At 38.6% G+C, this 17,667-nt stretch overlaps 1 protein-coding gene across 5 annotated transcripts in view; it reads right to left on the bottom strand.

The window, feature by feature from the left end:
* The window catches only part of vars2 (valyl-tRNA synthetase 2, mitochondrial), a 38,211-nt gene that overhangs the window by 2,471 nt on the left and 18,073 nt on the right, over positions 1-17,667 (bottom strand). For 2 of the 5 annotated variants that reach the window (XM_058048070.1, XM_058048069.1), the window contains exons 15-29: positions 17,032-17,137; positions 16,888-16,964; positions 13,205-13,292; positions 11,415-11,508; positions 10,917-10,987; positions 10,728-10,853; positions 10,552-10,656; positions 8,020-8,088; positions 7,866-7,944; positions 7,514-7,644; positions 6,586-6,738; positions 6,223-6,465; positions 2,302-2,413; positions 2,024-2,226; positions 1,770-1,919 (exon numbers count right to left, since the gene is read on the bottom strand). In XM_058048070.1, coding sequence (XP_057904053.1) covers positions 1,770-1,919; positions 2,024-2,226; positions 2,302-2,413; positions 6,223-6,465; positions 6,586-6,738; positions 7,514-7,644; positions 7,866-7,944; positions 8,020-8,088; positions 10,552-10,656; positions 10,728-10,853; positions 10,917-10,987; positions 11,415-11,508; positions 13,205-13,292; positions 16,888-16,964; positions 17,032-17,137 — 1,807 coding nt within the window. Of the gene's footprint in view, positions 1-1,769; positions 1,920-2,023; positions 2,227-2,297; positions 2,414-6,222; positions 6,466-6,585; positions 6,739-7,513; positions 7,645-7,865; positions 7,945-8,019; positions 8,089-10,551; positions 10,657-10,727; positions 10,854-10,916; positions 10,988-11,414; positions 11,509-13,204; positions 13,293-16,887; positions 16,965-17,031; positions 17,138-17,667 lie in introns of those variants that run through there. The other 3 variants (XM_058048071.1, XM_058048072.1, XM_058048073.1) reach the window with 3 other exon arrangements.

Raw genomic sequence — 17,667 nt, 5'->3', positions numbered from 1 at the left:
ATATATTCAACAATATATTCAACTATATATTCAACTATGTATATATTCAACTATATATTCAACTATATATTCAACTATGTATATATTCAACTATATATTCAACTATATATTCAACAATATATTCAACTATGTATATATTCAACTATATATTCAACTATATATTCAACCATATTTTTTCAACTATATATTCAACTATGTATTCAACTATGTATATATTCAACTATATATTCAACTATGTATATATTCAACTATGTATATATTCAACTATATATTCAACCATATTTTTTCAACTATGTATTCAACTATGTATTCAACTATATATTCAACTATATATTCAACCATATTTTTTCAACTATATATTCAACTATATATTCAACTATGTATATATTCAACTATATATTCAACCATATATTCAACTATATATTCAACTATATATTCAACTATGTATATATTCAACCATATTTTTTCAACTATATATTCAACTATATATATATTCAACTATATATTCAACCATATTTTTTCAACTATGTATTCAACTATATATTCAACTATATATTCAACTATATATTCAACCATATTTTTTCAACTATGTATTCAACTATATATTCAACTATATATTCAACTATGTATATCTTCAACCATATTTTTTCAACTATATATTCAACTATGTATATATTCAACTATATATTCAACTATGTATATATTCAACTATATATTCAACTATATATTCAACTATGTATATATTCAACTATATATTCAACTATATATTCAACTATGTATATATTCAACTATATATTCAACTATGTATATATTCAACTATATATTCAACCATATTTTTTCAACTATGTATTCAACTATATATTCAACTATATATTCAACCATATATTCAACCATATATTCAACTATATATTCAACTATGTATATATTCAACCATATTTTTTCAACTATGTATTCAACTATATATTCAACTATATATTCAACTATGTATATATTCAACTATGTATATATTCAACTATATATTCAACCATATTTTTTCAACTATGTATTCAACTATATATTCAACTATATATTCAACTATGTATATATTCAACCATATTTTTTCTACTATATATTCAACTATATATTCAACTATGTATATATTCAACTATATATCCAACTATATATTCAACTATGTATATATTCAACTATATATTCAACTATGTATATATTCAACCATATTTTTTCAACTATGTATTCAACTATGTATTCAACTATGTATTCAACTATATATTCAACTATGTATATATTCAACTATATATTCAACTATGTATATATTCAACTATATATTCAACTATGTATTCAACTATGTATATATTCAACTATATATTCAACTATGTATTCAACTATATATTCAACTATGTAGTATATATTCAACTATATAGTATATATTCAACTATATAGTATTCAACTATATATTCAACTATATATTCAACTATATATTCAACTATGTATATATTCAACTATGTATATATTCAACTATATATTCAACTATGTATATATTCAACTATGTATATATTCAACTATATATTCAACTAAATTCATCTTTTATGTCAAAGCCAAAAGTTTTCCGTCTCCGGTGACAAGATTATGAATAAATGTATGCAAGAATGAAGGAATATCAAATCATAAAAGTCCACATTCATCGTTGGTTCTACTGGAGACGGGAGACCCGGTTTATGATGGCGGTGTTCAATCTGCGTAAGAGTGCCAGTGATGTGCACACAGCTCACCTTACTGTCCATCTGCTGCCTGACTTGCGCCGGGACCTTGATCGGGTAGTCCGGAGCTTGAACTTTAGCCAGGATCTCCTCCAGCTTGGGGACAAGCTTCCGTCTCCGCTGGGAGAGCTGGACCACTTGATTGTCAACGTTCACGCCACCCTGGGAGATGGTTGCAACGGCTAGCATCGTTAGCATCGTTAGCATCATTAGCATCTATGGACATACACAGTCAATGTTTCAGATCACCAAAAGGATGCTGGTACCTGAACGAGAAGGTGCAGCCGACACGTGTGGTCCACCACCCCAACCAGGCAGCCCTCTGGTGGGGGAGGGGCGTCCAGGGGGGGGAGGCTTTGCCCTTCTTCAGGACAGTAGACATTGATACGGGAGACCCGGCTCAGAGTCCAAACAACAGATCCAAAGTCAAGGAGAACCTGGGCCTGACCCGCTGAACACACAATCCACACTGCGGCACGCAAACATTGGCAAGGACGTACACACTTGGCACACTTTCCACCGCTGAGGACCAACACTTACTCACTTTCAGGCTTTTCCTTGGTCATCCCACCCTGGGCCCTGAGGGAGCGAGCCACTCCGATCACTTCCTTGACCAGAAGGAAATCCCTTTCCACTTGGGGAAAATACCAGTGTTCCTGGCGGGATGGAGGAAACACAATAAGACACAATCAAACACAATAAGACACAATAAGACACAATCAAACACAATAAGACACAATCAAACACAATAAGACACAATAAAACACAATCAAACACAATAAGACACAAACACAATAAGACACAATAAAACACAATCAAACACAATAAGACACAATCAAACGCAATAAGACACAATAAGACGCAATAAGACACAATAAAACACAATAAGACACAATCAAACACAATAAGACACAATCAAACACAATAAGACACAATAAAACGCAATAAGACACAATATTATGAATGTTTGTTGATTAGCTAATGAATGCTTGTTGATTAGCTAACGAATGCTTGTTGATTAGCTAACGAATGCGTGTTGATTAGCTAACGAATGCGTGTTGATTAGCTAACGAATGCGTGTTGATTAGCTAACGAACGCGTGTTGATTAGCTAACGAACGCGTGTTGATTAGCTAACGAACGCTTGTTGATTAGCTAACGAACGCTTGTTGATTAGCTAACGAACGCTTGTTGATTAGCTAACAAACGCTTGTTGATTAGCTAACAAACGCTTGTTGATTAGCTAACAAACGCTTGTTGATTAGCTAATGAACGCGTGTTGATTAGCTAACAAACGCTTGTTGATTAGCTAATGAACGCGTGTTGATTAGCTAATGAACGCGTGTTGATTAGCTAATGAACGCGTGTTGATTAGCTAATGAACGCGTGTTGATTAGCTAATGAACGCGTGTTGATTAGCTAATAAACGCTTGTTGATTAGCTAATAAACGCGTGTTGATTAGCTAATAAACGCTTGTTGATTAGCTAATAAACGCTTGTTGATTAGCTAATAAACGCTTGTTGATTAGCTAATAAACGCTTGTTGATTAGCTAATGAACGCTTGTTGATTAGCTAATGAACGCTTGTTGATTAGCTAATGAACGCTCGTTGATTAGCTAATGAACGCTCGTTGATTAGCTAATGAACGCTCGTTGATTAGCTAATAAACGCTCGTTGATTAGCTAATAAACGCTCGTTGATTAGCGAATAAACGCTCGTTGATTAGCGAATAAACGCTCGTTGATTAGCTAATGAACGCTCGTTGATTAGCTAATGAACGCTCGTTGATTAGCTAATGAACGCTCGTTGATTAGCTAATGAACGCTCGTTGATTAGCTAATGAACGCTCGTTGATTAGCTAATGAACGCTCGTTGATTAGCTAATGAACGCTCGTTGATTAGCTAATGAACGCTCGTTGATTAGCTAATGAACGCTCGTTGATTAGCTAATGAACGCTCGTTGATTAGCTAATAAACGCTCGTTGATTAGCTAATAAACGCTCGTTGATTAGCTAATAAACGCTTGTTGATTAGCGAATAAACGCTCGTTGATTAGCTAATAAACGCTTGTTGATTAGCTAATAAACGCTTGTTGATTAGCTAATGAACGCTTGTTGATTAGCTAATGAACGCTTGTTGATTAGCTAATGAACGCTTGTTGATTAGCTAATGAACGCTTGTTGATTAGCTAATAAACGCTTGTTGATTAGCTAATAAACGCTTGTTGATTAGCTAATAAACGCTTGTTGATTAGCTAATGAACGCTCGTTGATTAGCTAATGAACGCTCGTTGATTAGCTAATGAACGCTCGTTGATTAGCTAATGAACGCTCGTTGATTAGCTAATGAACGCTCGTTGATTAGCTAATAAACGCTTGTTGATTAGCTAATAAACGCTTGTTGATTAGCTAATAAACGCTTGTTGATTAGCTAATAAACGCTTGTCGATTAGCTAATAAACGCTTGTCGATTAGCTAATGAACGCTTGTCGATTAGCTAATGAACGCTTGTTGATTAGCTAATGAACGCTTGTTGATTAGCTAATGAACGCTTGTTGATTAGCTAATGAACGCTTGTTGATTAGCTAATAAACGCTTGTTGATTAGCTAATGAACGCTTGTTGATTAGCTAATAAACGCTTGTTGATTAGCTAATAAACGCTTGTTGATTAGCTAATGAACGCTTGTTGATTAGCTAATGAACGCTTGTTGATTAGCTAATGAACGCTTGTCGATTAGCTAATGAACGCTTGTCGATTAGCTAATGAACGCTTGTTGATTAGCTAATAAACGCTTGTTGATTAGCTAATAAACGCTTGTCGATTAGCTAATGAACGCTTGTCGATTAGCTAATGAACGCTTGTCGATTAGCTAATGAACGCTTGTCGATTAGCTAATGAACGCTTGTTGATTAGCTAATGAACGCTTGTCGATTAGCTAATGAACGCTTGTTGATTAGCTAATAAACGCTTGTTGATTAGCTAATAAACGCTTGTTGATTAGCTAATAAACGCTTGTTGATTAGCTAATAAACGCTTGTTGATTAGCTAATGAACGCTTGTTGATTAGCTAATGAACGCTTGTTGATTAGCTAATAAACGCTTGTTGATTGGCTAATGAACGCTTGTTGATTAGCTAATAAACGCGTGTTGATTGGCTAATAAACGCTTGTTGATTGGCTAATAAATGCTTGTTGATTGGCTAATAAACGCTTGTTGATTAGCTAATGAACGCTTGTTGATTGGCTAATAAACGCTTGTTGATTAGCTAATGAACGCTTGTTGATTAGCTAATGAACGCTTGTTGATTGGCTAATAAACGCTTGTTGATTAGCTAATGAACGCTTGTTGATTAGCTAATGAACGCTTGTTGATTAGCTAATGAACGCTTGTTGATTAGCTAATAAACGCTTGTTGATTAGCTAATGAACGCTTGTTGATTAGCTAATAAACACTTGTTGATTAGCTAATAAACACTTGTTGATTAGCTAATAAACACTTGTTGATTAGCTAATAAACGCTTGTTGATTAGCTAATAAACGCTTGTTGATTAGCGAATAAACGCTTGTTGATTAGCGAATAAACGCTTGTTGATTAGCTAATAAACGCTTGTTGATTAGCTAATAAACGCTTGTTGATTAGCTAATAAACGCTTGTTGATTAGCGAATAAACGCTTGTTGATTAGCTAATAAACGCTTGTTGATTAGCTAATGAATGCTTGTTGATTAGCTAATGAATGCTTGTTGATTAGCTAATAAACGCTTGTTGATTGGCTAATGAACGCTTGTTGATTAGCTAATAAACGCGTGTTGATTGGCTAATAAACGCTTGTTGATTGGCTAATAAATGCTTGTTGATTGGCTAATAAACGCTTGTTGATTAGCTAATGAACGCTTGTTGATTGGCTAATAAACGCTTGTTGATTAGCTAATGAACGCTTGTTGATTAGCTAATGAACGCTTGTTGATTGGCTAATAAACGCTTGTTGATTAGCTAATGAACGCTTGTTGATTAGCTAATGAACGCTTGTTGATTAGCTAATGAACGCTTGTTGATTAGCTAATAAACGCTTGTTGATTAGCTAATGAACGCTTGTTGATTAGCTAATAAACACTTGTTGATTAGCTAATAAACACTTGTTGATTAGCTAATAAACACTTGTTGATTAGCTAATAAACGCTTGTTGATTAGCTAATAAACGCTTGTTGATTAGCGAATAAACGCTTGTTGATTAGCGAATAAACGCTTGTTGATTAGCTAATAAACGCTTGTTGATTAGCTAATAAACGCTTGTTGATTAGCTAATAAACGCTTGTTGATTAGCGAATAAACGCTTGTTGATTAGCTAATAAACGCTTGTTGATTAGCTAATGAATGCTTGTTGATTAGCTAATGAATGCTTGTTGATTAGCTAATAAACGCTTGTTGATTAGCTAATAAACGGCGGCGCTGCGCACGAGTGGTACCAGGTGAGCGGAGTTTGGGTAAGGCTGCAGACCCAAGCTGGCCTGGTCCGCCTCCTCGGCTCTGAAGGTCTGGAGCCTCTGCCACAGCTCCTCGGTGATGAACGGCATGAACGGGGAGAGGAGGGCCAAGGTCGTGGACACGCAGTGGTACAGGATGACGGCGGGCGCCGGTCTCGCCCCACGCCCGTCCCGGGCGCCCGCCGCTTCCTCACGCCGCTCCTGCAGCAACGGCTTCACACTCTCCTGCAACGCGTACACACAAAGGGGCGTGGCTGACGCATGCATCGCCATGACGACGTTAGCTCAGCTCAGGTATCGGGGGCTCCTGCCCCTCGGGTCCCCTTGGGGGGCACCTCCCCTCACCATGTAGACGTCACACAGGTTGTGGACCCAGAAGGAGTACAGGGCAGCAGTGGCGGCGTGCAGGTCGTATTCTTCAAAGGCCTCCTGGCATTGGGCCGCCGTGCTGTACAGGCGGGAGCAGATCCACCGATCCATGCTGGTCAGAGGAACCGTCTCCAAGGAAAACATGGAAAACACATCCAACGTTGACATCCTGGTACAACGTATGCTCTTCAAAGGATACTTTGGGATATCATGAAGGATGTCAACATCTACTGTATTGGCTCGGGAGTGTAAAGGTGGCTATAGGGGTACTATTTCATGCCTGCAGGACTCTAATCATTGCATTATGAAAGGTTCTAAATAGGTTCCCTTTGTCCTAACTACCACCGTTTTCCGACTTGGCAGAAATTCCCTTCCCACTGTTGGGTGTGGAGCCAATCAACCTCCATAAACGAGGGATTACTTTATTCCAAATGGAATAATCTTCTGTTTCATTTGAGTCTTTGGCAAATGATATCAGGATTTAGGCCAAACTATAGAATAGAATTCCAGGAAAAATGGAATTCTAATTGCAACGGAACATCCTGTTTTCCTGCTGCCATCAAGGTTATTTGTCTTTGAGATAATGGCTTCAGCCTGCAAGGTTCCAAGCCAAACACTAATCCACCGAGCCACTAAGCTGACAGCTCAAAAGTGTTGCACGGGACAGGATGAACAATACGGACTTCCTGTTTTTCCCATCCTTTTGGATACTGAAGCAAGTCAGCACATTTTGGGGCAAACATCTGGAGAAGGAAGCTAGCCTTTGACTCCATCTTATGAACACATTTTGTCTCGTGTTCTCATCCCAAATCATCTAGAATAATCCAATATAATCATCTTATCATATTCTATGTACTGATGTAGTATAATATACTGAGAAATAATCCGACGGCGACCGTGGTACCTCCTTCAGCGTCCCCACTGGGGCAGTGCCGGCATCCAGGGCTCGCAGGGTGAACCTCAGGGTCTGCCACATCTTGTTACAGAAGTGTCTGCACTTCAGGATCTCAGAGATGGAGAGACTGATGTCTTCTCCTAAACAAGATCAAATGTAACAATGATTGACAGCCTTCCAAAACACATGCTGTCTCGGAAAGGCGGTCCAGGGTTGTCTAACTCGGAGCAGCGGGGGCCAAAACCAGACCAACATATTCAAAGAGTATGACACAAGTGGGGATGATTTGTACATTACTCTTCCTGTATGCTATCGTATCTCCAAAGATCATTTTCTGATGTGTGAGATGATCATCACTCACCCTGGACCTTGTGAGAGCAGAGGGCAAATCTCAAAGCGTCAGTTCCACACTGAGGGATCCCCCGGGGGAAGTCTTTCCTCTGTGGGAAGCAGATGGAACGGTTAGATAAGAGAAAAGGTCATGAGCACGCTCTGTCCGTCACAAAGGATCTGACCTGAGCTTCCATGGCGACCACCTTCTCCCTGGGATCAAGGTTCCCCTCCGTAACTTTCTGTTGGAGCCTCTGAGAGGAAAACACACAAACGTCGTTGAAAGGCATTTTCACAATCAGTCGGACCTTTAGCTACTTGGAGATACTTGGAGATACTTGGAGATACTTGGAGCTACCTGGAGCTACCTGGAGCTACCTGGAGCTACCTGGACCTACTTGGACCTACTTGGAGCTACTTGGAGCTACCTGGAGCTACTTGGAGCTACTTGGAGCTACTTGGAGCTACTTGGAGCTACCTGGAGCTACCTGGAGCTACCTGGAGCTACCTGGACCTACCTGGACCTACTTGGAGCTACTTGGAGCTACTTGGAGCTACCTGGAGCTACTTGGAGCTACTTGGAGCTACTTGGAGCTACTTGAAGCTACCTGGAGCTACCTGGAGCTACCTGGAGCTACCTGGACCTACTTGGAGCTACTTGGAGCTACTTGGAGCTACCTGGAGCTGCCTGGAGCTGCCTGGAGCTACTTGGAGCTACCTGGAGCTACTTGGAGCTACCTGGAGCTACTTGGAGCTACCTGGAGCTACCTGGAGCTACCTGGAGCTACTTGGAGCTACCTGGAGCTACCTGGAGCTACCTGGAGCTACCTGGAGCTACCTGGAGCTACCTGGAGCTACTTGGAGCTACTTGGAGCTACCTGGAGCTGCCTGGAGCTGCCTGGAGCTACCTGGAGCTACCTGGAGCTACTTGGAGCTACCTGGAGCTACTTGGAGCTACCTGGAGCTACTTGGAGCTACTTGGAGCTACCTGGAGCTACCTGGAGCTACCTGGACCTGCTTGGACCTGCTTGGAGCTACCTGGAGCTACCTGGAGCTACCTGGACCTACTTGGAGCTGCCTGGAGCTGCCTGGAGCTACTTGGAGCTACCTGGAGCTACCTTGAGCTACCTGGAGCTACCTGGAGCTACCTGGACCTACTTGGAGCTACCTGGAGCTACCTGGAGCTACCTGGAGCTACTTGGAGCTACCTGGAGCTACCTGGAGCTACTTGGAGCTTCTTGGAGCTACTTGCTACTTGTTGGTGTGTACTACGTTGGATTTCCAAGATAGAATTGCTCTTTTTTTACCCCCATTCTTGCTAGTTTTGAAATAAATTACATCCAAATTACAAATAAATGTAGATTATATGTATGTAGAAATATTGAAACTTTCTCCTTAAATAAGCTTTATTTGCATTTTGTCATACGATGACTTTATTCCCCACAACCTGCAACTTTGTTTCAATTGTTTCTCATAAAACTTGAGAAAAAAACACATTTTATGGTGAATATTTCAACTCTATGCTACAAAAATCTGATTATTTTTCCTCATTAGGAGTTTATTCTTGGAAAATAAATACATTTTTTCCTGTTAAGATTTGGACTTTTTGGAGTAAAATTACAGCTGGGTTTTTTCCTTTTTTGATGTTTGTTTTAATTTTATTCTTGAAAATTATCATAATCGTAATTATGACTTTATTTCCATGATATTTTGACTTGATTATTGTACATTAACGTTTTGCACAACTATAATTTGCCCCAAATTTACAGCTTTGTTTTGTGTTTTTCATCATCTTTTTTTCAAATTTTAATTAAAAAAGTGGGACATTATTTTTCCTCATAATATTATTCTCCTAAAACTACAACAGTTTTTTTTCTCTTTTCTTTTTTCTCTTAATATTTTGACTTTGTCCTTCTAAAACAGGGGTCGGCAACCTTTACTATGAAAAGAGCCATTTCACCCACTTGCCCACTAAAGAAAAATAGCCTGGAGCCGCAAAACGTTGTATGTTTAAAACAACATTGGAGGGGGAAAAAAAGACGAGTTGGAGTACTCTTGCTAGTACTGGAGATAAACTTTTGTTTTTAAATGAGCTCTAATTTATTTTTTAGAATCGTCAAATAACTCATTAATAATAATTAATAACTCAAATAACTCAAAGTATTACTCATTTCCCTTCATGTTAACCTGTCAGAGAGAACTGGATAGCATCCTGTCTACTCATTCAGTCACCAGTCAGAACTCAGTCAGGATGCATTCATGGTCTCACACAAAGTTGGATTTTTGTAAACTCATAACAAAGACGTGCATTTTCACCACACGGGTGCTAAAAAATATTCAAGCATTGCAAAGGGAGCCGCAACAAAGAGGCTGGAGAGCCACATGCGGCTCTGGAGCCGCGGGTTGCTGACCCCTGTTCTAAAATGATAACTGTTGCATGTTGTTTTTTTCTAGTTTTGTTGTTAATGAAATATGATGACACCTAGTGGCCAGTGTATACAACTACATAACATCACAAAGTCTTTGAATGCATCTTGTGAATGTCAAACGTGTACATTTTAGTTAACAATGCATATGCTTTGACTAATAATCAGCACCAGTCAATTATGAAACAACATCAAGTGGATTTATTCACGAGTATATTTTTGCCACACCGTGATAAAGTGAAAGGGGAAATAGGGGAAGCTATAAAAATGTCGAGGGTTGACTGTACACACCTCCAGGGAGACTCCATGTATAACATCCAGGGGGTCGATGACGTTTCCCAAAGATTTGGTCATCTTCCTGCCATGTTTATCTCGGACCAAAGGGTGAAGTAGAACCTGCAGTAGAAAAAGGAGAACACATTGAAGTATGAATATAGTATTTGTTCTGCGTGTATTTATTCCCGTACCTGCTGGAAAGGCAACCGGCCTGTCAGCTCCGTGCCCAGCATTACCATCCTGGCCACCCAGAAGAAGATGAGGTCGCTGCCGGTCTCCAGGAGGGAGAGCGGGTAGAAGTGTTGGAGGTCAGTGGTCTGTGGAAAGGGGGTCGTGTTTACATCCGTTGGGCGGCCATTTTGCTGGAGGTGGTGCCGTACCTGCCGAGGCCAGCCCAGCATAGCGAAAGGAAACAGCCCAGAGGAGAACCACGTATCCAGAACATCCGGGTCTGACTCACACGGGGTACGCGTACACAAAAACAAATCAATAAACTCACAACATGGACACCGACCAACAATGGCATACCCATATCAGTTTTATAGTGATGATGATGATGTTGGGGGATTATTTCTACCTTTGTTCTTTGGACTACAAATATGTAACTTAGCGTCAGCTATGTGTGCACGTTCTAAAAATATCATCTAACAGCCGGCCTTCCTTATATGGGCGTGCCTGAGTACAAGCTGTAGGCATGCCCTCCTCCCCGCTCTGCTGCACTGTTTTGTCCTGGGAGTGTGAGTGTCAGGAATAGGTGCCGACTCTGGAAGACCGAGAAAGCTTCCTGTGCGCTTTATGGTGGTGGCGCTGCTCCATAAGAGTCCAAAGTAAATATTCCACAAGATGTGGAAACGCTTGAGGTCCATGAGGTTAGTCACCCTGAGTCAGGACGATGTCTTCTGGCTTCACTCCGTGTTTGATGGCCGCTCTCTCACGGGCCTCCTCCTCGCTCCGTCCCCACACCCACTCTTCCTGCATAAGTACACGCAAGTTATGTAATTTCCATCATTAACTGGAACGCAATCTTAAAAAGGGACAATATGCAACAATGACATGCTTGGGGAAAAAAATTATCTCGTTATATCGATATTGTCGGGAGTCAGAAAAAAATATCGATATACCCGGACTGTCGATATATCCGATCCTGCGCCGAACTGCATTAAAAGTGGGCAATAATGCACTCGACATTGTTCTATAGTATAGAACAATGTCGAGCAGCTTAAATCAATCTTTGCTTAAGGATTTCAATACCAAAAAAAGAACACGGCGAACGGCTGCTTCCAGTCAACTTTATTTTTCACACTTCCACCACCAGAGCGCAGCACACACACCGATTCCCGCACTTCCTGGTTCACAGGTCATGCTCAACCCGCCCCACATAGCTGGCCAAACACATGCCTGCAACAGTTTCACAAACCACGAACGCCAGCATGTTTCAACAGTGATTATTGCAAGCGATAAAAAGATATCTGAATACAACACAATTAAATACATGTATTTGTACGCTTGTGTCTTCGTTGGAATAGGTGTGTATGCTATGTCAGTTGGTTCTTCTGTTGCAGGCATGTGTTTGGCCAGCTATGTGGGGCGGGTTGAGCATGACCTGTGAACCAGGAAGTGCGGGAATCGGTGTGTGTGCTGCGCTCTGGTGGTGGAAGTGTGAAAAATAAAGTTGACTGGAAGCAGTTTTTTTTTTTTTTTTGGTATTGAAATCCTTGAGCAAAGATTGATTTAAGCTGCTTTTGTATCGATATAAGCAGACCAAATTGGCTGGCGGGAGACGAAAAGGGCATCTTAGTAACCAGATTATCATAATAACCGGGTATCGTACTAACGGAACTAATTATATCATAAAAGACTAGAAATTTGCCGGGAAATGAAAATAGTATCGTAATAAGCAGTAATTCATTATAACCAATATCGATATAACGAGACTTTACTGTATATATTTTTTATATACCGCCATGACCATAACCATTGAGTTTAAATCAATGCAATCTGATACAGTATGCTGCAATTTCTTGTGATATGATGCAATTCAACATTTGCAAATAAGCAAAGGGAAAACATGGAATTCCGTATGGTCCTCCAAAAAGGATTAGGCTTTATTCCTTCTAGGCACTTGGTAGTAAATTCAACTAAAGTGCTGTTTGTCTTTTTTACTATGCACCACTTCTTCATCATTCTTTTTGTCATCTTAAAACAGCAACCACTTTTCAAAACCAACTTTATATTCCTGTCTGCTAAACATACTGCTAATATGAATGCGCTAGCAGCTAGGCTAATACAGCAGTGGGGAGCAGAATGTGGAAAACAACTTCTACCCTTTTTAAATTGTTTTTCAGGAGGAAGCCAACTGCAAGCGCAAAATAATGATGGTGCATTCACTGCACCTGGGAAACAGCATATGGGGTGCAGTTTAACATGAATAAGATTTTACCGATACCCACAAACGCATCGAGATGAATCTGCATCTCACCCGTCAACTGCATCCATAGCCAGTGAATGAGCCGACGCACTGGCATGGATTAATAGCGATTAATTTCCACCCCCTTAGTGGAGAAGCTTCAGAAAAGTTGGTGAAAAGTGGTGGATGGCAGCAGGATGATCAAATCATCAATCAAAGGATTATTTGGTATTCATAATTTGGTATTACTACCGGCCCTACCTGTTGTTGGTCAGCCGCCCCCGGGACCTTCGCTCTGTAAGCAGGGATCCGATGCCCCCACCAAAGCTGTCTGGAAATGCACCAGTCACTGCAAAGCAAAATGCTTAAGTTCACAACCATCCTTCACCATTCTCCAACACGTCTTTCCCGGTTAGCACAAGGAAGCTAACAATGCATGGAATGGGAGACACCTTCCACCCAACACCAATCAGGTGGAAGCCACCATGATATTGATTAGAACACAAGAAGAACATGGCGCTAAAAACACAGTCCGCCTAGCGCAGGGGTGGGCAAACCTGCGGACTCACGGGCAGCATTAATTTAACAAAATTGACGGGGGGGGATTATGTAGTATTTTACACGTAACAGTCCATTTGTACACCTATATTTTTACACATATTTTACATGTAAAAGTGTCATGCAATCTGCTATATGTGCACTTTGAAATCATTTATTTGATGTAAAGTGTGTTTCTCAATGTATTATTATTATTATTATTATTATTGTTATTTTTATTAGAATTATTATTATTATTATTATTGTAATTTTTATTAGAATTATTATTATTAGTTATAGTAATGTTATTATATTATTTTGTTATAATAATAATATTACTACCATTATTATATTAATATTATTAACAACAATATTAATATAATAGTAGTATTATTATCATTATTTGTATTACTATTATTGTGCTTGTGCTCCTTTTTCCAGGAGTATTTTGTAATATTACTACCGTTATTATATCAATATTATTAACAACAATATTAATATAATAGTAGTATTATTATCATTATTGACAACATTATTATTATTATTATTATTATTATTATTATTATTGTGCTTGTGCTCCTTTTTCCAGGAGTATTTTGTAATATTACTACCGTTATTATATCAATATTATTAACAACAATATTAATATAATAGTAGTATTATTATCATTATTGACAACATTATTATTATTATTATTATTATTATTATTATTATTGTGCTTGTGCTCCTTTTTCCAGGAGTATTTTGTAATATTACTACCATTATTATATTAATATTATTAACAACAATATTAATATAATAGTAGTATTATTATCATTATTGACAACGTTATTATTATTATTATTATTATTATTATTATTATTATGTGCTTGTGTCCCTTTTTCCAGGAGCATTTTGTAACAGACCACATCAAATAACGAAATTGATAAAGCAGCTACCTCAACCATCAAAAAATTGTCCCAAGCCACGATGCCAGGTTATGTGTTGAGTTTAAATGAAATATTTGGAAAAAACAGGCGGGCCATATTGAAACACTTGGCAGGCCGGATGTGGCCCCCGGGCCGTAGTTTGCCCACCCCTGGCCTAGCGTGTAGAAACACAGCTCATCATTTGGGTGCTTCTTGTTGTTTCCCAGTCAGTACAGATCGGCGTCCTATCGTATCGTTTTGGCGCGGGGCCCATGACATCACAGCGGTGGCGTCAGGCACCGTGTCACTACGCCGGAAAAATACTTCTTTGTTTTAGCTGCTCCAATAACAACAGCTAGACTTGTGTACAGGTCCGTCAGAGGCCTTGCAGCTCAACAATCACGCTGTGTTCAAAGAGAGAAAGCCTGGTTGCCTTTGCCATCAAGAGCTCAAAAGCCCCCCAAAAAATACATTCAATTCACGTTTTTGCCAACTTTGGATGAGATGAAAAACAGCCTATTTCACTTTAACCCAGGGGTGGGCAAACTATGGCCTGGGGGCCACATCCGGCCCCCAGTATTTGATTTAAAGTCAACATACAAGCTGGCATCATGGCTTGAGACGACATTTTCATGGTTTGGCGGTTTTATCAATTTCGTTATTTGATGCAGTCTGTTGTTTACAAAGTGAAAAAAGGGACACAAGCACATAATAATAATAATAATAATACTAATAATAATAATAATATTAAATAATAAATGTATTCTTCTTATTATACATTTATAACGCACTTTACATCATAATAATAATAACAAATTAATATAAAATAATAATAACAAATAATATAAAATAATAATAACAAATAATATAAAATAATAATACATTTATTCTAATTATTGTAAAGCACATAATAATAATAATAACAAATAATTATAATATAAAATAATAACAAATAATATAAAATACTAAATTTATTCTTCTTATTATACATTTATAAAGCACTTTACATCATAATAATAATAAAATAATATAAAATAATAACAAATAATATCAAATAATAATACATTTATTCTAATTATTATAAATTTATAACGTACTTTACATCAAATAAATGATCTTAAAGTGCACATATAGCAGATTGCATGACACTTTTACAGATACAATCATTTCGTTATTTGATGTGGTCTGTTATTTACAAAGTGCTCTTGAAAAAAGGGACACAGGCACATAATAATAATAATAATAATAACAAATAATATCAATATAAATAATAATACATTTATTATTATAAATTTATAACGCACTTTACATCAAATAAATAATCTCAAAGTGCCCATATAGCAGATTGCATGACACCTTTACAGATACAATAATTCCAGGTGGACTGTTACATGTAAAATATCGAGTCTGGCACCCCCGTCAATTTTGTTAAATCAATGCGGCCCGCCAGTCAAAAAGTTTGCCCACCCCTGCTTTAACCCTTAGATGCATAAGTGGGTCCAAAATGACCCGGTCAGGTTGTTTTCTTGAAATATCTTCGTAATGAAAAATTGTTATCATTTCATATTCCAGGTATTCCTCAAAAAACATGTTTTTGATATCATGCCATTCACATTTTTAACTTACCTTTTATACATTTGAAGAAATTGCAGTTTTTGTGTTCCTACCCCAACCTTCCATAAGTGGGTCCAAAATGACCTCCATGCATTTTCTATGGAATCCAATAGGAACCTTTGATTCTTAGCAACTTTGGCTGTCAGGAAGAAATGAAGTGTCGACCACACAGACTATATCAGAAGTGTCACCCCTCAGGAAGATGATTTGACACATCAAGTGCTAATACATGCAAGTATTATCTTCATATGATATTGTGTGTGTGTCCTTCATGATAGTGTTAATATTATTTATCAACAACAAATGAGCCTACTTTATAACGAGCTGACACTAGCTGGCTAACATGACTATATGTATTGTTGGCCATACTTTATCGATAGCTAACACTAGCACGGTTTTTGTAAAATATAATATGCAGTATAGGTATTACACCTGTCAATCTGGAATACTATAGCATTAGCTTTAGCATTATTCCTAACCAAAATGGCTTCAAAACACATTGATTCTAGTATGGGTGATTTTTGAGCCACTTATGGAAGACTGTAGGGTCCAGTCACTCATTCATCTAAGGGTTAAAAGTAGACTTATTGCTGATATCCGGCCTTTGTATCGACTTGTGGACTCCTATAGAGCAGCCAGACACAATAACCCGCACAGAGAGCTTTCTAGATCTTCCGGAATCTGCACCTATTCCAGCTGCGTTTCCTTGGATTTGCTGGCGACTCCAAGCATGCCCACTCTACTGTGACCGCTCCCACATTCCCAAGCTGTGGAGGACGTCCGGACTACTGCCAAGCCCCACTTTGTCATTTTGTGAGAAGGAGCTGAAGTTCTACTTCAAACATCCGATGATCCAACAGTGCAAAATGTCAACTCTGCTCTTACCTGATGTTGGACAGCCAGTTTGTCCACGTTTTGGTGTAAAAGTGGGGAATGATTTCCAGTCGGCCATCCTCCACCGCCTGACAATGAAAGGGTCTGAGAGGTCGCACGCCAGCAAGTTACCTGTGTAGTTACCTGTGTAGTTACCTGTGTAGTGACCTGTGTAGTTACCTGTGTAGCTTTTCTGGCCATCTCCTTACAGCGGACAAACCATTGCTCCTTCAGAAGAGGCTCAATGACGTCCCCTGAGCGGCTGAGACAACGTGGAGGAGAGTCAGGTCAATAACTAAATAAATCAGGACTTTTTCAGCCACGATAAGGCAAGATGTGGTAAACAGTGCTCTTATTTTGAAGGCTGAAAGTGTGTTGGTTAACTCTGGACTCCCACTGAATTTGTCACAGCTGTCCGTTTGGGGGATAACTTTTTTTTTTTTTTTTTTTTTCAGGCTGCTGACCCCGGGACCCGGATAAGCGGAGGAAAGTGGATGGATGGAATAGAAGTTGTAATTGTTGGAAATGAACTTATTAGTCAGTTATGTATTGATGTCTGTAAACGAGGGATTGCTGTGACTCCATTACAAGCATGGAATTCCATTTGACCTCGCACTAACCATTTGTCCATAAACACGGAATAGAAGATCCTTGTCAACATGTCATAGACTACATGAAGCCTGCTGGTATATTCCAATAAGAAAGACGGCATTAGGAAGCAGCACTGCAAATATTCTCTTCTTATGACGGTGAACATGGAAACTCATCTTTATGGAGATACAGCCATTGTAT

This window comes from Doryrhamphus excisus, chromosome 14 (genome assembly GCF_030265055.1).
Source record: "Doryrhamphus excisus isolate RoL2022-K1 chromosome 14, RoL_Dexc_1.0, whole genome shotgun sequence".
Classification (NCBI taxonomy): domain Eukaryota; kingdom Metazoa; phylum Chordata; class Actinopteri; order Syngnathiformes; family Syngnathidae; genus Doryrhamphus; species Doryrhamphus excisus.
This window is presented reverse-complemented; position numbering and strand designations above follow the sequence as displayed.